Genomic DNA, 22,574 nt, shown 5'->3' with positions numbered 1-22,574 from the left:
GAGTCAGACACTTAACCCACTGAACCACCCAGGCTCCCTGATGGTAGTCATTTTTAAAACAAAAAACACAATTGATGGTGTCTAAATGTTCCTGGAAGATACTTTTGGGCTAAATAGTTAATTTGAAATAAGAAATGCTAGATTTAATTAACAAACATTAGGAAACAGTAGTGCTAGTTATTACTGTAGCAAAATAAAGTTAGAGGTCTTTGGGATTCTGTGTGTGTGTATGTGTGTGTATTCCATTAACAACTTACTGATGAGCACATATTACATGTTTGTGGAATATCAGTGACTCTGTTGAATGTTTGTAGGAACTCCGTTAGCATCTGTCAAAGGAGTTTGTCTCTTGACCTGTTTAAAATACTGTTGGCTTTTCTAGAGTTTTCGGACATTAATCCCAAACACTAGATAGGATTAGTTTCACTCTAGGAGTATGTAGTGAGTAGGGTCTTGAAACTGCAACCCTTACATATTGCCTGGACCTTTGTTATAGCCAGAACTCATGATTTTCTTAGATGGGATACCCTGACAAAAGTAAAGCAACTCAGTAGAAAATTAAAAAGAAACAGTGAATCTTGAAACACTGAGAAAAATAAAATAAAATTAAGATGTTTAAAAAAAAAAAAAAAAAAGGAAAATTAAGGGCGCCTGGGTGGCGCAGTTAGTTAAGCGACTGCCTTTGGCTCAGGTCATGATCCTGGAGTTCCGGGATCGGTCCCGCATTGGGCTCCTAGCACCATGGTGAGTCTGTTTCTCGCTCTAACCTTCTCCCCTCTCATGCTCGCTCGCTCTCTTTCTCTCAAATAAATAAATAAAAATTAAAGAAAAAGAAAATTAAAAAGATATCTTTTTTTTTTTAAAGATTTTATTTATTTGACAGAGAGAAATCACAAGTAGGCAGAGAGGCAGGCAGAGAGAGAGGAGGAAGCAGGCTCCCCGCGGAGCAGAGAGCCCGATGCGGGGCTCAATCCCAGGACCCTGAGATCATGACCCGAGCCGAAGGCAGAGGCTTTAACCCACTGAGCCACCCAGGCGCCCCAAGAAAATTAAAAAGATATCTTAAAGGCTGGAAGAATAGTCTTGAGGGCATACTTTGTTTCATATAACCCCTCAGTTGGGAAGCACTTTAGGCAGGTTGTTTAGTGAAATTTTCATGGATGAATTAAAGAAAATTATAGAATTAAAACTGGAGAGATTACTACTAGTTCAGACAAGAACTTAGCAAGTATTTTTAAAGTGTTATATCTTGGTAAATTGAAAGAAATAAAACGGAAGATTTTGATTCTGTTCTTGGGAAGGTAGAATATTCTGACAAGGATCCTGAAGCAAAGTGTCAGTTCACAGACTAGTGTTGCTAGTGGGCTAAACTTTTCATGACAGACTCTATTTACTGCCTTCTTTGGTTCAAAAAGACCATAAAAGCTTTTAGATTTTGACTAGTTGACATTTTCTGGGTTGGAATTCCTGGCTGTACTAAGCTCTGCAGCTCTTTGCTTCTGAGTTTGTATTGTTCTTTTGTTTGTTTGTTTTTAAGATTTTATTTTATTTTTTTTTAAATCTCTACACCCCGTGTGAGGCTCAAACTCACAACCCTGAGATCAAGAGTCACATGCTCTACCTACTGAGCTAGCTAGATGCTCCTGTATTGTTCTTTTTAAGTGTCTTTACTTTGGATGCTGCTGATACTACCAAGGATACAACATTTTCTACTAAAATTTTAGGCTGGCCTAACTCCATAGCATAGTTCATATATTGGTTAATAAGAAAGTAAAGATACTAAAGTTGGTTAATAATTTTACTCTGTAGAATTAAGGTGGGTCTCAGTGAGTTAAGGAATTCCATTCAGCCTTACATCTCTGTTGGTCAAGTAGCTGTTGCTGCTGCCACTAAACTGAGTTATGGACAGACACTGCTAGTGGGGATGTGATATTTGGGACCGTCCCCACGTGGTACGACATAGTGAAAAGTACCAACTTCGGAAGCAGGAAATCCATACTTCTAGTACCCCCTTGTCATCCCCCCCTTGATGCCTCACAAGATCCTCAAGTATAAAAGTATATTTACTGCCTGAACTTGTTTTTCTCCCCACCAGTATTGTATATTTAGTAAATGGCATGACTTTTACATCCAGATTGATAAACCGTACTGTGGGAGTCATCTTTGAATCTCAACTTTTCAGTCATCTCTTATCTCATGTTCCGTGTTGTTTATGACATTCCCAGTCACACAGCCTTTTCCTACGCATAAAATCCTGCTTAGTGAACTGTTCAGGCTCTTGGCCCAGCTCAGCTTTTTCATCCTTTAGGTCTTACCTTAAATGTCACCCCAGAGAAGGCTTCCCTGTCTGATCTCAAAGGGTCTCATTATTTTCTTAGATCTGTTCTTTTTTTCACAGTATTTATTAGTATAATTATTTATAATTGTTTACTAAACAAGTACATTTTTTGTAGCATTAGATTGTTAAACTCCAGTGAGAGCAGACAGTGTCTCATTTGTTTCACATTTAGCTTATAGCCCATTGCCTCGGACAAAGTAAATGTGGAATAAAATCGTGAATGTATGAAAAAAGAATGAATAAAAAGGGTCCTTCTTGCCTCACATTCTTCTCTAAGAATGTTTGTAGTAAGAATGTTCCCATATAGCTATTTTCTAGGTTGATAATTTTGTCATTCACTTGGAATTTTACGTGCCACCCCACAGTGTTTGAAGATGTGCTCAGAATGATGTCGCTGCAAATGATAACTTTCCCAATTTGCTTTCTCAACGTCTGGGAATCTGCTAATGGGCATTCTTTTTGGTCCTGGTCTGTGGGTGTGTTCTACTCCCTGTTTACTTCTCCATGGCCAGATTTGTCAAGCTCCTCTTCCTGGGTCATCTCACATAGAATATACTCAAATATGCAGCATTAGTCAATTATTGTAGGTACGCCAGGATACTTACTATACAAGAAATTTAGCTGTTTGTTCCACAGAATATTTATTGAGAGCTTGCTATATGTCAGGTACTTAACATATGCCAGGTTGTGTTGTAGGCATTTGAGCTATATTAAAAAGTTATATTAAAAAAGAAAACAATTGTATTAAAAAAGAAATAATAAAAAATTATATTAAAAAAGAAAACAATCCTTGCTCTCATGGAGCCTGCATTCTAGTTGTGGGGGACAGTAAATATAATAAGTAAACTCATGGTCTATTGGAAGGTCAAAAGTATTACAGGGGAAAAAAGACCAGGAAATTAGGGAACTTTGGGAAAGTCTGAAGGCTGTCATTTTATTTTTTAATTGTATTTATATATGGGACTTGTGGGCCTTGAGCTCATGACCCTGAGATCAAGAGTTGCATGCTCTATTAACTAAGCCAGCTAGCTACCCCTAAAGTCTGTCATTTTAAAGTAGTGTATAGTCTACTGGGTATTTACCCCAAAGATACAGATGCAGTGAAAAGAAGGGCCATATGTACTCCAGTGCTTATAGCAGCAATGTCCACAATAACCAAACTGGAACGAGCCGAGATGCCCTTCAACAGACAAATGGATAAAAATGATGAGTCTGTATATAAATGGAATATTACTCAGCCATCAGAAAGGATGAATATCCAACTTTTGTATCAACATGGAGGGGACTGGAGGAGATTATGTTCAGTGAAATAAGTCAAGCAGAAAAAGTCAATTATCATATGGTTTCACTTACTTGTAGAACATAAGGGATAACATGGAGGACATTAGGAGAAGGAAAGGAAAAGTGAAGAGGGGGAAATCAGAGTAGGAGATGAACCACGAGAGACTGTGGACTCCGAGAAACAAACTGAGGGTTTTCGAGAGGAGAAGGGTGGGGGGATGGGTGATCCTGGTGGTGGGTAATTAAGGAGGACACGTATTGCATGGAGTACTGGGTGTTATATGTAAGCAATGAATCTTGGAACAGTACATCAAAAACTAATGATGTGTTGTATGGTGACTAACATAACACAATAAAAAAAAAGTAGCCTATAGTAGGGAAGGCTTTATTGAGAAGGTAATATTTGACCAAGAACTTAAGGGAGTTGAGTGTTGACCATGTAAATATCCGTGGGGAGAATATTCAAGGCAGAGGAAGCAACTAGTACAAAGACCTTAAAGTAAGAGTCTTTTTATATTAGCAGAATAGGAAAAAGATAAAGAGATATGAGGTCAGAGAGGTAACTGGAGGCGTGAGGCCATTTGTAGGGACTTTGACTTATAATGTAAGGGAAATTGGGAGCCATTGTAGGATTTTGAGCAGAGTATTGATGTGGTAAGACTCTTAACAAAAGTTGCCATGCTAATAATTGACTGAACAGCTTTGCCACATCTACTGCAGTCAGCAGTCAGACTTGGCATTCCAGAAAATGTCGATATCACTGTGAAGGGATGCACAGTTATTGTGAAAGGCCCCAGAGGAATCCTGCAAAGAGACTTTAGTCATGTCAGTGTAGGACTCCATCTCCTCGGAAGGAGAAAGAGGAGACTCTAAGTTGACAAATGGTGGGGAAATAGGAAAGAACTGGCTACTATTCACATAACCTGTAGTCATGTACAGTATATAATCTGGGGGACAGGGTGCTCCTGGCTCGCTCAGTTAGTAGAACATGTGATTCTTGACCTGGGGTGGTGAGTTTGAGCCCAAAATGGGTTGTAGAGATTACTTTAAAAAACAAAACGAGGGGCGCCTGGGTGGCTCAGTGGGTTAAAGCCTCTGCTTTCGGCTCAGGTCATGATCCCAGGGTTCTGGGGTCGAGCCCCGCATTGGGCTCTCTGCTCAGCCGGAGGCCTGCTTCCCTTTCTCTCTCTCTCTGCCTGCCTCTCTGCCTACTTGTGATCTCTGTCTGTCAAATAAGTAAATAAAATCTTAAAAACAAAAACAAAAAAAACAAAGCGAAACAACATGATCAAGGGGGCTATGCTAGGCTTCCTTTACAAGATGAGGTCTTGTATGATCACTTCCCCGTCAATACTGTTATGCGAGAGAATGGTTCTCTTGTTAAAATCTAGAATTTCTTGGATGAAAAACACATCTGCGGGTTTGAATGAGGCCACGTATTGTTTGTTCAGTATCTCAAGTCCAGAAAGATGAGTTAATTCCTGAAGGAAATGACATTGGACTTATATCAAACTCAGCTGCTTTGATTTAGCAAGCCACGACAGTTAAAAACAAAGATATCAGAAAATTTTTGGACAGTATCTATGTTTCTGAAAAAGGAAGCGTTCAGGAGACTGATGAAGAAGATCTAAGTTGTCCAGCTACATCAACAGCAAGATACTGGATGATTTTTCAGACTTACTTGTGGTATTTTTTTAAAGATTTTATTTATTTATTTGACACACAGGGAGAGAGAGAGATCACAAGTAGGCAGAGAGGCAAGCAGAGGGGGGGGGGGAAGCAGGCTCCCTGCTGAGCAGAGAGCCCGACGTGGGGCTCAATCCCAGGACCAAGACCATGACCTGAGCCGAAGGCAGAGGCTTTAACCCACTGAGCCACCCAGGTGCCCCCATTTGTGGTATTTTAAAGATGCAATAAAAACTATATTGATTGGCATTGATGGGGGTGCTAGATTGAGCAGGGAAACCAGTTAGGAGGCTATTGTAATCATCTAGGTGAGATGTGGTAGCTTAAATCAGGGTGGTAGCAGTGAAAGTGGTAAGAAATAGTTACATTCTGCATATATTTTGGAGAGAGAGCTGAAGTCAGGGATAACTAGTTTCTGGCCTAAAAACTGAAGGGATGGAATTACCTCAAACAGGTAACTGAGATGAGGAAGGCTGAGGGTGGATTGGGAAAATGGCTACACATGAGAAGAAAACAACTTACGGAAGAACAGATACAGAATTTTTTTTGTATTTGTAATTCATTTTTGGTAAACAAAAAATGTGACCTGAGAACTTTTTTAATCTGTAAATTGACGGAGGTTGTTCACCTTTGAGAAAGCACTTAACTCTGCTAAACGTCAGAAGTATTTTTCATTGACTTACTTGGGTAAGTTTCCTTCTGACCATCAGTAAGTGGTTACATCAAAGTCTAGGCATTACAAGTCTAAAAAGGAAGTAATATCTTGATTGATAGAACTTTTAAAACATTTTGTCATTGAAGTATGACATACAGTATATTAAGTGAAGTATATTAAGTGAGCAGCTCAGTGAATTTTTTATTTGTTTATTTGACAGACAGAAATCACAAGTAGGCAGAGAGGCAGGCAGAGAGAGAGAGAGGGAAGCAGGCTCTCTGCTGAGCAGAGAGTCCAATGGGGGCTCGATCCCAGGACCCTGAGATTGTGACCTGAGCCGAAGGCAGAGGCTTAACCCAGAGACACCCAGGTGCCCCTCAGTGAATTTTTATGTATTAATACACTCATGTAACTCTCCTCCAGATAAGATATAAGTATTTCCAGCACCCCTAGAAGGCTCCTTCATGCTTTTTCCCAATCAGTAGCATCTCTACCCAGGTAACTGATACGCTGAGTTCTTTCACCATAGATAACTTTTGGATCAGCATAACTTTTTTTTTTTTTTTTTTTGAGATTTACTTTAGAGAGAGAGAGAGAGCATGCCCGCATGCATGCAAGCAGGGGGAGGAACAGAGAGAAAGGAAGAGAGAGAGGAGCAGACTCCTGCTGAGTGCAGAGCCCATCTCAGGTCTGTGTCTCAGGATGCTGAGATCATGACCTGAGCTGAAGTCAGGAGTGGACACTTAACCTACTGAGCCACCCAGGTGCCCCTGGATAAGTATATCTTCTAAAATTAGCGTACCTGTGATAAAAAGCAAGTCCAAAACTGCAATCACAACTGCACCTGCTTCTGTCTACCTTGGAGGAATCCTGGGGAGTGATGCTCTGGTGTGGGGACATTGAGCTTGACAGAAAAGTACTACATAAAGGAAGATTGTTGCATATTTATTTTCTAAAATCACGTGTACAAAAGCCAAAATAGCTGCTGTACATTTCCACGATGACTTGTAATTACTGTGGTACTATTTGCTTCATAATTTGGATGTCTTTTTTTAGAAAATATTTTGTAAAATCTAGATAGCTTCATTCTTTTTCATTACATCTTCATATTTTTTTTTTTTAGCAGCCTAAGCTGTTTTTTGTTACTTTTTATAATGTTAACAGTGCCTATAATCATGCTTTTCACTTTATAGGAAAATTTTAGTTTTCACACTTGGTAGAAAATACCAATTTATTTGGAGTATTTATGGAATTATATATTTTATTTGAAATTCCATATTCCAAGGGGAAAGAATCAGCAGATACCGGCCTTATAAGTATCCTTGAAATGTTTTACAGGTGACGATGAGCAGTCTACACAGATGGCTGCAAGTTGGGAAGATGAGAAAGTGACAGAAGCATCTTCGGACAGTTTCGTTGCTATTAAAATCGATACCAAAAGGTTTGCTTATAAAAGTGTTAATTTTTTAAGTATTTTAATAATTGTCTCTTGTGATTTATGGTGATACTTTTAGACTTTAAGAATGTTGATTTTTCTGTAAGGCATATTGGGGACTTAAATTCTGATTGCCATTTTCCAAATACATCATGGTATCTTGCTGAAAAACTTTTAAGTTCTGCTGGTCCACCAAACAACAATGTGACGTGTACTAGGAATGCAAAAGAACTGTGATCCTCAGCTTCTAAGAACTTAGAAGTAACTGTAAATTATGTATCAGTTATCTCTGAAAGGTTGACCACTCTTTTGGATCCTATTTTTAGGAATGAAGCTGTTTACTTCGGTAGGAGTAAGGACTTTTTTAGGTTCCTCACAATACTTGTTATCCGCAAGTCTCTTATTTGTCAATCCATTCCTTCTATTCCCACCCCCGCTTAAAAATGTTTTCTTTTTTATTGTAGAAAATTTCAAACATATACAAAAGTAAGTGAATAGTATAATGAACTCCCATGTACTTGTCAACTACTTTGGTAATTATCAATTTTTAGTCAGTCTTGTTTCATTGATACCATGACCCATTTCCACCCATTCCATATAATTTTGAGGCAAATAGTCTTCGTGTCACTTCATTGATAAATATTTTAGTATGTCTCTGGAAGATATATTTTTAACATTAATTAATCTAAATTTGGTATGTGAAAAACTAAATTTCTTAACATAGCTATAATACTAAAAAAAATTAACAGTTTCTTTTTTTTTTTTTTTTAAGATTTTATTTATTTATTTGACAGAGAGAGATTACAAGTAGGCAGAGAGGCAGGCAGAGAGAGGAGGAAGCAGGCTTCCCGCTGAGCAGAGAGCCCGATGCGGGGCTCGATCCCAGGACCCTGAGACCATGACCTGAGCCGAAGGCAGAGGCTTTAACCCACTGAGCCACCCAGGCGCCCCTAATAACAGTTTCTTAATAGCAAATATCCAGTTACTGTACTGTGATGTGTTGATCTCTCAAGTGTCTTTTAGTCTGTAGACTTCCCCCCTCTCTTTTTTTCTTTGCAGTTAATATTTTGGGGAAACTAGGAGATTCATTCTTTGTTTCCTGCAGTATGAATTTTGTTGACTGTATCCCTGTTAGTGTTATCTAGTTTGTTCCTCTATCCTCTATTTCCTGTAAATTGACAGTTGGATTCAGGTTAGATTTTTTTTTTTCCCATGATGACTACTTCATAAATGGTGGTATATCTTCCATTCTTCCATTAAAAGACATATAATGACTTGTTATCTTGCTTTATGATGTTAGCAGCAGGCATCAATGATCAGTGCCTAGAAACAATAATTCATTAGCAACTATAAAATGGTTTTCCTGTCCTTTTGATACTGATAATATCAGAGTGAATGAATGATGGTTAAAAATTACTGTCAAGATTAAAATAATTTGCAATTTACCTGTAAGTTAGTAGGGTTTATTTTATTTTATTTTATTTATTTAAGTAATTTCTCCATCCATGGTGGGACTCAAAACTCATGACCCTGAGATTAGGAGTCACATGCTCTTCTGACTGAGCCAGCCAGGTGCCTCAGTTTGTAAATTTTTCATTAAAAATTTTTCAATATAAAAATGTCATAAAACAAATCATAGTGGTTTGCCTCACAGCAGGAGTTGTTGAACTATATATTTATTGAGCTGTAATACTTACAAAAAAAGAATCTTACCATTTTAATGTATATCCCATCATTTATATTATCCATTATTTCCAGAAGCACCGGTAATGGCAGGAGGAATATAGGGGTATACTGGAAACATGGAAGAAATGAGAATATCAGGATTTTTGAGGTTATACACAGACTGATGTAACTACCAATTTTTCTTTTGAGAAAAAGGGGGGGGATGAGGAGGGGAAAGAGGGAGAGGGAAAGAGAATCATAAGTAGGTTCCATGGCTTGTGAGGAGCCCATTGCAGGACTTGATCTCACATTCCTGAGATTATGCCCTGAGCCAAAACTAAGAGTTGATGCTTAACCAACTGAGCTACCCAGGAGCCCTGTATCTAACATTTAAAAAAATAAATTTATTTTTTTTCTTTCTTTTCTAAAAACAAATTTCTAAAATCATTTGCAGGAATACCTGTGTGCAGTGATGGTTGCTGTTTCTTTATGGACTGCCTGCTAATAGACTCTAATGTGTCTTTTAAATGATGAAAAGTTAATTTTATTTACTATATAAAAATTATGAAATTAGTGTTCTTGTGGTATTCTAGTGTGTATTTATTTATGGAGATAGCCCATGTTGAAAATAAACTGTTAGGAAGTGCATCAAAAGTTTATATTGGTGGGGCATCTGCCTGGATAGCTCAGGGGTTTAAGGGTCCCACTCTTGATTTCTGCTCAGGTCATGATGTCAGGGTCCTGGGATAGAGCCCTGCATTGGGCTCTGTACTCAACAGGGAGTCTACTTGAAGATTTTCTTTCTCCTCTCCCTTTGCCCCTCCTGCCCCCCCTTAAAATAAATAAATCTTTTTTAAAAATGTTCACTTTGGTTATTTTTGGGAAAATAGGACTCTTGGTACTTTTTTTCTTTATACTTTTCCCATTCAGTTTTCAGATGATTTTATGGTATTGGTTTATATTCAGAAAATGAAACAAATTTCTAATTCTTGGAAATACTAATTTGATTCTTGGTATTACTACTCTACATTGATTAGTATGTCTTACTTGTATCAGAATGTAAAGTCTCACCTATCCCTGTCCCTAACCACCCAGTTCCCTTCTCTGAAGTGACCAAATCAAGAAAATTTATTTCCCTCCCCTCTCTTACATTCTTGATTATTATCCTCCTCTTTTTTACCGAAGTGGTAGCATTTTGATAAACCTTTTTTCTGTCTTTTTTTTATGACTGCTTAGTTAGTTTTTACTGGTGGATATTTAGGTTGTTTTGAATTATTAATACAAAGTACTATATTATCATTTGCACAGGTAAATCATAAGCATTAATATTCTGTTGTTACAAGTTAAGATATTGTATTCAGATACACTTGATGCTTAGGAAGCAACATGGCAGAGACCTACTTGATTTTAGTCATCAGACCCAGCCATCAGTTTGTGGGTTGCAGGAATGAGTATAATCTGAAAATTACAAAACCAGAAAAGGTCTGTAAAATAAGAACTGTACTTTTCTCCTTCCAACTGATGAATATGAAAGAAAATAGTGCTTCAAAAAATCATTTTAATGATATCAGTAAATTTTTATGAAACAACTGAGTATTTGGGAAACGCATATATTTAGTGATTTTCTATTTGATTTTGTTTTACAGTGAAGCCTGCCTACAATTTTCACAAATCTGTATCCTTTCAATAAAGAATTGGTTTGACAGATATTTTGCTTGAGGATTTGCCTTTCTTTTGGTTAATTCATGACATTTTGAAATTAATCATTTTTATTTAGGAACTCTTGCATTCTTGTTTATGGGAAATTTATACTACTAAGTGTCCTTTGAGATAATACATTGTAGCAAAGGGGATCATAGAGTTTTTTATTATCAATCTCTGGAAAGCAATATGGGACAGTTTGGTTGGAATGTTAGAAGAAGCTGTCAAGCTGCAAGATAGATGTAGAAGTTAAAAAAGGGGAATGTAGTGGATGATCCCCACTTGGTTATACAATACAAATAAATCATAAATCAGTTTATCTATCACATGTATGACAAGCATAATGATAAGGTAGTTGAAATTATTTGGTAAACATCTTAGCTGGTAATATGGTGAAATTCACAAAGACTTGTTTTGCTTTGTTGTCAGTATTTCATAAAATTATCCCTTTGTTTTTCACGAATTGTTAGACTTAATTAAATTGTACAGATCCCGTAGTGTGTGTTCCATCCAGTTTCTTTATTGGAGACAGTGGAATTCCCTTGGAAGTAATAGCAGGAAGTGTTTCTGCAGATGAACTTGTTACCAGAATTCACAAAGTCCGGCAGGTGAGAAAGAACAGAATTTCTTTTTTACAAACATGGGAAAATGGTATGTTAGAAACTTGACATTGGAATATTTTTGGAGCTGTCTGTATAACCAGGTGCCATGCCATTTAATTTTAAAGGTAGTAAATATTTTCCTGGATTGATTTCGAATATAGCATTGTGAAGTTATAAGGACCTGAACCTAATGAGTGACTTCTTACTCTCCCTTTTTATTTCCTCCCTCAGTCAACTACTAATCAGCATCACTGTTACTTTGTTGCAAGAGAGAGGTTTCACATTAAGGTCCCAAACTGTATTGCTTGACACATTTTAAGGAATTTAGTGAATTTCTCATTAGTATCCCCTTTGGGCAAATGGCTAAGATAGCTTGAAACTTTTTTCCTTGAACTAATTTGAAGGAAACTCAGTGTGCTTTGAAAATCTTCTTATGCTCTTGTCACATTGTAGTTGAATTCTATAGTGTGATTATGCCATGTTTAGGATTATACAGTTTATATTCATCTATTTAGAAGGTTTAGTACTTTTCCCTCTTGTGGAGACAATTGACTTTTATTTTGGCATCATCTGCCAGGTAGGTTTAGATTCTTACCTATTTATTAAATTCCAGTGTGTTTTCGCCCTAGATGCACTCATTAAAAGGTGAAACATCAGTGGCAAATGGCAGCCAGTCAGAAAGTTCAGTCTCTACTCTACCCACCTCGTGTGAACCTAACAACACTTCTGAAAACTCTCAGTCCAGAAATGCGGAGCTTTGTGAGACACCACCCACTTCTGATAGAAAGTCAGATTCTGCAACAGGTAATTTTTAGTGTAGCCTTTTGGGTATAGGTAGACATACTCCATCATTTTGTTTTAAAGGTCAGGGATTAATATCCTTAAAAAGAAAAATAACTGTGTTTCTCCTCTGTCACATTCATTTAACTTAAGATTTAAGGGTTGTCTTAAATACATGTGTTGGTCTGATAGTCGTAGAAGAGAATAAAGTCAGTGAATATGCCTTTCAAATCCAAATAGGCAACAGTCCAGAATAGTTGATTTGTAATTTCTTTTACTGTGCTATATTCAGGGACTGTTATTATGACACTTAACAATTTTATAAATATCTTTCCAGCCAGAGGATTTTGAAAGGTTGAAATGAACGAATGTATTTGGAATAGTTTTTATGACCTGTAAGATGCTATACACATTTAAAAAATAGTATTTGCGTTTTTAGAGATTAGAATTAAAGGTAACTGTAAAATTATGGAAATAAGAGATATGATTGCAGAGGGGTTGATAGAAAAAGGCAAAAGAGAAAATTTATACGTTAGGGATTTGTGTTCAAAGTTGCTTGGTGTAAAATATCTTTGTATTGGGCAACACAGAGTTAGATAAAGAGTTAGAAGTTAGTAGATTAGTATCCTAAAAGATAATTTTACTCTAGCTGAAGTTATACGTAACAGGTTTTCAATATTTGAAGAATAGCTGCCAGTTCCCCTCTCAGTAGTCTCATTTTGAGGTTTTACATCTACAGATTGCTTAGGTTCTGGATGCACACAGAACTAGGGAATGCTATAATTAATATAGCCCATATAGCTGAATAGCAGGATACTTAACTTTTACGTTTACTTGGATACTTATCATTGCCAAATTCTTTGTTCCCTTTTGAATATGTTTTCCTCTGGTATCGTTTTTCTTCACCTGAAATACTTCCCTTAGCATTTCTTTTCTTTTTTTTTTTCTAAAGATATTTTTTATTTATTTGATACAGGGAGAGACAGTGAGAGAGGGAACCCAAGCAGGGGGAGTAGGAAAGGGAGAAGCAGGCTTCCTGCTGAGGCTTGATCCCTGGACCCTGGGATCATGACCTGAGCAGAAGGCAGATGTTTATCGACTGAGCCACCAGGCACCCCCACCTTTTTTTTTTTTTTAAGATGTCTTTATTTATTAGAGAGGGCACTCAAGTGGAAGGAGGGACAGGGTGGGGGAGAATTTTCAAGCATACTCCCTGCTGAGCATGGAGCCCAGTGCAAGGCTCTATCTTACCACCCATGAGAATATGACCTGAGCTGAAATCAAGAGTCAGACATTCAATGACTTAGCCACCCAAGTGCTCCTTGCTTAGCATTTCTGATTATTCAGGTCTTTTGGCAAAATACTTCCTTTGTCTCTGAAAAATGAAAGTGTCTGTTTTATCTTCACTCTAGAAAGATATTTTTACTGGACACAAAATTTGGGGTTTACAGTTATTTTTTTCGACCATTTAAGGATCTTCTAGGCTCCATAGTTTTCTGATGAGAAGTTTCTGTTGATAGCAGTGTTTCCCATATATGGAATATATTGCTTTTCTCTCTGCTTTCAGGATTTTCTCTTTCTTTGGCTTTTAGCAGTTTGACCGTATTATGCCTAGATGTGCTTTTTCTTTGTGTTTATTCTGCTTAGGGTTTGCTGAGCTTCTTAAATCTGTAAATATATGATTTTTGCTAAATTTGGGGAATTTGGAGCCATTATTTATTGAAATATTTTTCTCTTACCTTGCTGGAAATAATTGCATATATGTTAGGCTTCTTGATATTATCCCACAGATTCACATTTTTCTTCTTTTTCCCTCTTTATTTAGATTGGATAATCTTATTGATCTGTAAGTTCACTAACTTTTATCATCTTTCTACTCTTAAGCCCATCTAATGAATTTTTTTTTTTTAATTTTTGTTTTAAGATTTTTATTTTAAGTAATCTCTATGTCCACTGTGGAGCTCAGATTTAAAACCCTGAGATTAGGAGTCATATTCTCTACTGAGTTAGCCAGGTGCCCCTACTGAATTTTTGTTTGATTTATTTTTTTTTTTTTATTTTTTTTTTTTGACAGACAGAGATCACAAGTAGACAGAGAGGCAGGCAGAGAGAGAGGAGGAAGCAGGCTCCCTGCTAAGCAGAGAGCCCGATCTGGGGCTCGATCCCAGGACCCTGGGATCATGACCTGAGCCGAAGGCAGAGGCTTTAACGCACTAAGCCACCCAGGCACCCCTTGGTAATAATTTTTAAGTTAACTTTTTTTTTTTTTTAAGATTTTATTTATTTGACAGAGAGCGATCACAAGTAGAGAGAGAGAGAGAGAGAGGAGGAAGCAGGCTCCCTGCCTAGCAGAGAGCCCGATGTGGGACTCGATCCCAGGACCCTGAGATCATGACCTGAGCTGAAGGCAGAGGCTTTTAACCCACTGATCAACCCAGGCAGCCCAAGTTAACTTTTTTTAATAGACTTTCAAAATATTTTTTATGGTTTTATTTTTAGAGAGAGAGAACTCACACAAGTCAGGAAGGGGAAGAATGAGAGAATATTAAGCAGGCTCCATGCTCAGTGCAGAGCCCCATGTGGGGCTCGATCTTATGACCCTGAGATCATGACCTGAGTCAAAATCAAGAATCAGACGCTTAACCAACTGAGCTACCCAATAGACTTTTTTTTTTTAAGAGCAGTTCTATGTTTATAGCAAAATAAAGAGGAAGGAACAGATTTCCTATATACCTTCTGCCCCACTATCTACATCCTCCACCAAAGTGATACATTTTGTTAAAACTAATGAGTCCAGGGGCGCCTGGGTGGCTCAGTGGGTTAAGCCGCTGCCTTCGGCTCGGGTCATGATCTCAGGGTCCTGGGATCGAGTCCCGCATCGGGCTCTCTGCTCAGCAGGGAGCCTGCTTCCCTCTCTCTCTCTCTCTCTCTCTGCCTGCCTCTCTGTCTACTTGTGATCTCTCTCTGTCAAATAAATAAATAAAATCTTTAAAAAAAAAAAAAAAAAACTAATGAGTCCACATTTGACACATTATAATTAGGCAAAATCCATACTTTATATTAGAGTTTTCTCTTGGTGATAATACATTCTGTGAGTTTGGACAAATGTATTATGACATGTATCCATTATTATGGCATCAGTATAGAACAAAGTATTTTTACTGCCCTAAAGGTCCTTTGTGCTCTTATTCATCTTTACTGATCTTTTTACTGTCTTCATAGTTTTGCCTTTTCCAGAGTGTCATACAGTAGTCTTTTCAGATTGGCTTCTTTCACTTAGTAATAGGCATTTAAGCTTCCCTCGTGTCTTTTCATCACTTGATAGCTCATTTCTTTTTAGAGCTGAATAATATTCCATTGTCTAGATGTACCATAGTTTATGAATCTTTTCACCTACTGAAGAGCCATCTTTGTTTCTTCCAAGTTAGCAGTTATGAATAAAACTGCTGTAAGCATCTGTGTGCAGGTTTCTGTGTTTACATTAGTTTTTTTACTTTCCTTGGGTAAATACCAAGCTCATGATAGCTGGATTGTGCTCTCAGGAAATGTTTAGTTTTGTAAGAAGCCAGCAAGCTGTCTTCTAAATTGGCTGTACCATTTTGCAGGTAAAATGATTTTGGATTTTCTTATTCTCCTTCCATCTTCTCCTCCTCCTCTAACTTTTTATTTTGAAATAGTTTGACTCACAGAAAGTTAAAGTAGTTATACTCAGTCCCAGAGTACCCTTTACCAACATTTTATCCAATTTATCTTTTAATTTATTTCATTTTCCTTTACCTCATTGAGTTATAATAGCTCTGTCTCATCTCAGGATTGCCTTTTTTTTGGTCTTTTCTCCTGAGAATGGGTCACATTTTCCTTTTGGATTGTGTGTCAAGAAATTTTTGTGTCTTGTACATTGTTACAGACACTCTGGATTCTGTTAGTGTTGATGCTTTTGTTTCAGTAGACACTTAACTTACTTCAACTCAAACTCTGTCTTATTGAAGTGTGAGGTGTGAGTAGAAGCTCTAATCTCAGTTCTTTGTGGGTTTTTTTTTTTCACTTTGTTATGGAAAATTTCAGACCTCTAGAAAAGTAGAGAAAATAGTATAAGAAATCCCATGAACTCATTGCCTTTAGGAGTCTTCAATTCCTACCAACTCATGACTGATACTGTTTCATTGGTGCCCCCTATTCTTCATCTCCTTGTCACTTATTATTTAAAACAAATCTTGGGCATCATATTTCATTTTAAAATATTAGTATGAAAAAGATGAGAACTTTATCTACCTGTCTGTCTATAGTAGGCTCCATGTCCAGTGTGGAGCCCAACTTGGGGCTTGAACTCGTGATGCTGAGACCAAGAGTGAGTCACTTAACTGACTGAGCCATGCAGGTGCCTGTAAAAGATAAGAACTTTAAAAAATAACCACAAATTGGTATCCCTTATGAAACATAGAAAGTTGAACAGTAATTCCTTTTTATCATTATTTATCTAGACAATATTTACATTACACTAAATTTTTGTTTGTTTGGAGTCCAGTATATTGTTGCTGCTTGATGAGTCTCCTTTTTTCTTTTTCTTTTTTTTTAGTCTTTTTTTTTTTTTTTTTTTTTTTAAGATTTTACTTATTTATTTGACAGAGAGATAGTGAGAGCAGGAACACAAGCAAGGGGAGTGGGAGAGGGAGAAGCAAGCTTCCTGCCGAGCAGGGAGCCTGATGTGGGGCTCGATCCCAGGACCCTGGGATCATCATGACCTGAGCCAAAGGCAGACGCTTAATCAATGGAGCCACCCACGTGCCCCTTGAATCTTAGTTTTCATTTCATAAATAGATTCCCATTCTCACTGATTTTTTTCTGTAGCTTCCCAGAGTCTGGATTTTGCTGCATTCTTTTTTTTAAGTTTGTATTTTAATCACCCAGTGCTCATCACAAGTGCATTTCTTAATTCCCATCACCTATTTCATCCATCCCCCCACCCATCCACCTCCCCTCTGGTAACTATCAGTTTTCTATAGTTTGAGTCTGATTCGTGGTTTGTATCTGTCTTTTTTCTCCCTTTGCTCATTTGTTTCGTTTCTTAAATTCCCCATTTGAGTGAAGTCATTGGTTTTTGTCTTTCTCTGACTGACTCATTTAGCATTATACTCTCTAGCTCTATCCATGCAGTTGCAAATAGCAAGATCCCATTCTTTTTTATGGCTGAATAATATTCCTCTCTGTGTGTGTGTGTGTGTGTGTGTGTGTGTGTGTGTGTGGGTGTGTGTAAACGTATCACATCATCTTTAACAGTGCATCAGTCAGTGGACAATGGGCTGCTTCCATAATTTGTCTGTTGTAAATAATGCTGCTATAGATATAGGGTTGCATGTATGCCTTTGAATGAGTGTTTTTATGTTCTTTGAGTAAATACCCAGTGGTGCAATTGCTGGGTCAATAGGATAGTTCTGTTTTTAACTTTTTGAGAAACCTTCATACTGTTTTCCAGAGTGGCTGCACCAGTTTGCATTCCCATCAACCATGCAAAAGGGTTTTCCTTTCTCCACATTCTCTGCAATACTTCCGTTTGATTTTTACCGTTCTGGCAGGTGTGAGGTGATATTACACTGTAGTTTTGATTGACATTTCCCTGATAAGTGATGATGAGCATCTTTTCATGTATGTGTTAACCATTTGGATGTCATCTTTGGAGAAATGTCTGTTCATATCTTCTGCCCGTTTTTAAGTTGGATTATTCATTTTTGAGGTATTGAGGTTTTGTATTAAGATTTTTTTTTTAAAGATTTTTATTTATTTTAGAGAGTGCACATATGAGTGGGGAAAGGGCGGAGGGGGAGGAGAAGGGGGCAGGAGAGGGACAAGCAGACTCCCTGCTGGACACAGAGCCCTGTGCAGGGCTGTACCCCTGAGACCATGAGTGCTGAGACCCCATCCACCCTGAGACCATGACCCAAGCCGAAATCAAGAGTTGGACACCCAACTGACTGAGCCACCTAGGCATCCCTAAGGTTTTATTTTTAAGTAATCTCCATACCCAATGTGGGCACAAACTCAAAACCACAAGATTAAAGAGTCCCGTGCTTCACTGAGTGAGCCAGCCAGTTGCCCCATGGGTGTTAAATTTTTGTTAAGTTCTTTATATATTTTGCTTACTAACCCTTTGTCGGATATATCATTTGCAAATATCTTCTTCCATTCTAGAAGTTGCCTTTTAGTTTTGTTGATTGTTTACTTTGCTATGCAAAGTAGTCCCAATAGTTTTTGCTTTTGTTTCCCTTGCCTCAGGACACATATCTAGAAAGATGTTATAGTTGATGTCAGAGAAACTACTGCCTGTGCTCTCTTCTAGGGTTTTTATGGTTTCAGATCTCACATTTGGGTCTTTAATCCATTTTGAGTTTATTTTTGTATATAGTGTGAGAAACTGGCCCAGTTTCATTCTTTACATGTAGCTCTCCAGTTTTCCCAGTACATTTTGTTGAAGATTCTTTTTCCCATTACATATTCTTTTCTGCTTTTTCAAAGATTAATTGACCATATAAGTTATAGCTTTATTTTTGGTTTTCTGTTCTATTGATCTATGTGTCTATTTTTGTGCCAGTACTATACTGTTTTGTTTACTACTACTTTGTGATATAACTTCAAGTTCATAATTGTGATGCCTCCGGTTTTGCTTTTCAAGATTGCTTTGGCTGTTTGAGACTTTTTTGTGGTTCACAAATTTTAGGATTGTTTGTTCTAGTTCTTTGAAAAATGTTGTTGGTATGTTGATAGAGAGTGTATTAAATGTGTAGTTTACTTTGGGTAGTATAGACATTTTAACATTACTTGTTCTTCCAGTCCATGGGTGTAGAATGTCTTTCCATTTCTTTGTGTCCTCTTCACTTTCTTTCATCAGTGTTTTAGTTTTCAGAGTACTGGTCTTTGACCTCTTTGAGTAGGTTTATTCCTAGGTATCTTATTATTTTTGGTCTAGTTGTATGTGGGAATGTTTTCTAATTTCTCTTTCTGCTGCTTCGTTGGTGTGTAGAAATGTAACAGATTACTGTGCAATGATTTTGTTACCTGCGACTTTACTGAATTCATTTATCAGTTCTAGCTGTTTTTTGGTGGAGTCTTTTGGGTTTTCTCACTATAATATCATGTCATCTGTGAATAATGAAAGTTTTACTTCTTCGTTGTCAATTTGGATGCCTTTTATTTCTTTTTGTTGTCTCATTGGTGTGGCTAGGACTTCCAATACTGTGCTGAATAAAGTGGTGAGGGTGGCCATCATTGTTTCGTTCTTTACCTTAGGGGAAAAAGCTTTTTGTTTGTTTGGGTACATGAATATTTACAATTATTATATTTTCTTGTTGGATTGTCCCCTTTATTATTATATAGTATCCTTCTTTGTGTCATTATAGTCTTTGTTTTAAAGTCCGTTTTGTCCAATATAAGTATTGCTACTCTAGCTTTCTTTTGACATTCATTTGCATGGTAAATGTTTCTTCATCCCCTCACTTACTTTTTTTTTTAAAGATTTTATTTATTTATTTGAAACAGAGAAACAGAAAAAGTATGAGCAGGGGGAGGGGCAGAGGGAGAGGGAGAAGCAAACTCCCTGTTGAGCAGAGAGCCCCACACGGGGCCCGATCCTAGGACTCTGGGATCATGACCTGAGCTGAAGGCAGATGCTTAACTGACTGAGCTACCCACGCACCCCATCCTCTCACTTTCAGTGCAGGTGTATTTAGGTCTAAATTGAGTCTCTTATAGGCAACGTATAGATGGGTCTTGTTTTTTTATTCATTCTGTCACCCTGTATCTCTTGTTTGGGGCTTTAGTCCATTTACATTTGAAGTAATTATTGATAGATATGTATTTATTGACATTTTATTACTTGTTTTGTGTTTGTTTCTGAGATTTTCTCTGATCCTTTCCTTCTCTCTTTCATGGTTTGCTGATTTTCTTCAGTGATATATTTGGATTTTTAAATTTTTATTCTTTGCATATTTATTAGTGGGTTTTGATTTGTGGTCTCCATTACATTTGTATGTAACATATTCTCTATATAGCACTCTGTTTTAACTTGATGGTTGTTTAAATTTGAACCAATTTTCCTCCCCATGTTTTAGGTATATGGTGTCATATTTTACATCATTTTACTTTGTGAGCTCCTTGACTGATTTTTTTACATAAATATTCATTTTTACTATTTTTTTGTTTCCTGCCTTCATACTGTCATTTTTGGTCTTTCCTTTCCACTAAGAGTCCCCTTTAATGTTGTTTGCAGGACTGGTGTAGTAGTCATGAGATCCTTTAGTTTTTGTTTGTCTGAGAAACTGTTAATCTCTCCTTCTATTCTGAATGATGGCCTTGCTGGATAGAGTATTCCTGGCTACAGATTTTTTCCTTTCGGCACTTTAATATCATGCAGCTCCTTTGTGGCTTGGAAAGTTTCTGGGGAAAAATCCCCTGATTACCCTATGGTATTTCCTTTGTATGTAACTGTCTTCTTTTGTCTTGCTGCTTCATATTTTTTCTTAAGATTTTATTTTTGAATAATTTCTGTACCCAATGTGGGGCTCAGATCTACAACTCTGAGAATAAGAGTCACACACTCCACTGATTGAGCCAGACAGGAACCCCTTAATATTTTTTCTCTCTTACTATATTTTGCCATTTTAATCGCAGTATGTCTTGTGTGGATCTGCTTTTACTGATTTTTGTTGGGGATTCTTTGTGCATCCTGGATCTGGATATTTGTTTCCTTCCCCAGATTTGGGAAGTTTTCAGCTATTAATTTCTTCACATAAATTCTCTGTCCCCTTTTCTCTCTCTTTTTCTTCTGGGACCCATGTAATAAGAATTTTATGTTTGATATTGTTATTGAGTTCCCTGTCAGTTCTTGTTTTGCATAATATTTTTTCTTTTTTGCTCTTATTCAGTTTGATTACTTTCCATTACTCTTGTCTCCTAGGTCATTAATTCATTCCTCTGCTTCTTCCAGTGTGCTATTCATTCCATCAGTTGTGTTTCTCATTTCGTTTATTGAGCCATTTATCTCTGCTATGTTCTTTCTTTCTTTTTTTTTTTTTTTTAAAGATTTTATTTGAGAGCATGCGTGTGCACATGAGTTGGGGGAAGGGGAAGAAGGAGAAGCAGACTCCTTGCTGTGCAGCGAGCTCAGTGTAGGGCTTGATCCCAGAACTCTGAGATCATTACCTGAGCTGATGGTAGCTGCCTAACTGACTGCGCCACCCAGTTGCCCCTCTGCTACGTTATTTCTTACCTCTGTGTTCATTTTCAGTGATGTCCTCTACTCTTTCCTCAAGTCCAGTAAGTATCCTTGCTTTAAATTTTGATCATTTAAAAATGATCATTGCTTTAAATTTTCCATCAGGCATGTTGCTTATATCTGTTTTGCTTGGATCTCCGGCTGTGGTCTTGTCCTGTTTTCCATTTGTGACAAATTCCTCTGTCTTCACATTTTGCCTAAGTCTCTGTGCCTGTTTCTCTGTGTTAGGAAAGTCTGCTACATATCCTGTTCTTGAGGGTAATGGTTTAACGAAGTTGAGGTCCTATAGTGCCCTGCGGTGTCGCGTCCTTTGTTCCCCAGGGCCTGCGCTTCTGGGAGTGTGTCCAATGTGTGCTTCGCGCACTCTGCTGTTGTCTCCTGGCTGCTTTATGCTTCAGGCTAGTTGTCTGAAGATGCTCTCTTTGTCTCTCTGTCTTTTGCAGATAGCGTTTGGTTCCTGGCCAGAAAGTGATGCGTTTTAACTAGGTGTGCCCTGGTCTGCTTGTGAAATGAGACCTGTTACCACCACTGCCAGAATAGAGGCCTCACTATGCTCTGGGATTAGGGATTATGTTCTGTGAGCAGGGGTTTGGGCTGGTCTTTTGGGGATGAGGGCTCATCATGCCCAGACTGAAGCAAATATGACTGGGAAGAGTAGTTTTTCCAGAGTGTGACATGGCAGGGCTTGTTGAAAGCAAGTTAGATAGCCAGTCTGGGTGCTGTGCTGCTTCCCACTTGTGGCTCTGTTTATGCTGAGGGGTGAAGGAGAGAAATGGCACTGGCCAATTTGTTTGTTTCTGGAGGAATCTTTCTGTCAGTACTGCTTCTCTGGGATATAATCTGAGATGAGCACCTAACCTCCCTATTATGACTCCAGGTACTATTTAGATCACTGTTTCCATGCTGAGTATCTGTGGGCTGTTGTCCCTGCCTTTTACTCCAAGAGCAGCCCCAGTGTCCTCTGAACTCTCCCAGAGCCAAACACACTGACGTTTAAAAACTCCAGGCTTTAAGCCCTGCTGGTTAGAAGAATTCATGAAATTTGGACCCTTTTGCTTTCCAGGCCAGTTGCTGTGTGGGTTCGTTATCCCTCTGCACTCTCTTGTCTTGTTTGTTTCTCACCCTTCTCTGCCACCACAGTCCTCTCTCCACCTCAACTTCCATGA

At 37.8% G+C, this 22,574-nt stretch overlaps 1 protein-coding gene and 1 pseudogene across 1 annotated transcript in view; both read left to right on the top strand.

Annotated features, from left to right (window-relative positions):
- LOC111143022 (UBX domain protein 4) overlaps positions 1–22,574 on the top strand; it is a 56,941-nt gene that overhangs the window by 2,391 nt on the left and 31,976 nt on the right. Inside the window, exons 2-5 of the mRNA XM_022496438.1 lie at positions 7,299–7,401; positions 10,707–10,735; positions 11,251–11,369; positions 11,993–12,167. Of these exons, the coding sequence (XP_022352146.1) occupies positions 7,299–7,401; positions 10,707–10,735; positions 11,251–11,369; positions 11,993–12,167 (426 nt within the window). The remainder of the gene's footprint in view (positions 1–7,298; positions 7,402–10,706; positions 10,736–11,250; positions 11,370–11,992; positions 12,168–22,574) is intronic.
- On the top strand, positions 4,316–7,180 carry LOC111143288 (annotated as a pseudogene).

The sequence above is a fragment of the Enhydra lutris genome, unplaced genomic scaffold (genome assembly GCF_002288905.1).
Source record: "Enhydra lutris kenyoni isolate GAN:26980312 unplaced genomic scaffold, ASM228890v2 scaffoldscaffold1, whole genome shotgun sequence".
Taxonomy (NCBI): domain Eukaryota; kingdom Metazoa; phylum Chordata; class Mammalia; order Carnivora; family Mustelidae; genus Enhydra; species Enhydra lutris.
Note: the sequence above shows the minus strand (reverse complement) of the source record. Positions and strands in the feature narration are given on the sequence as shown.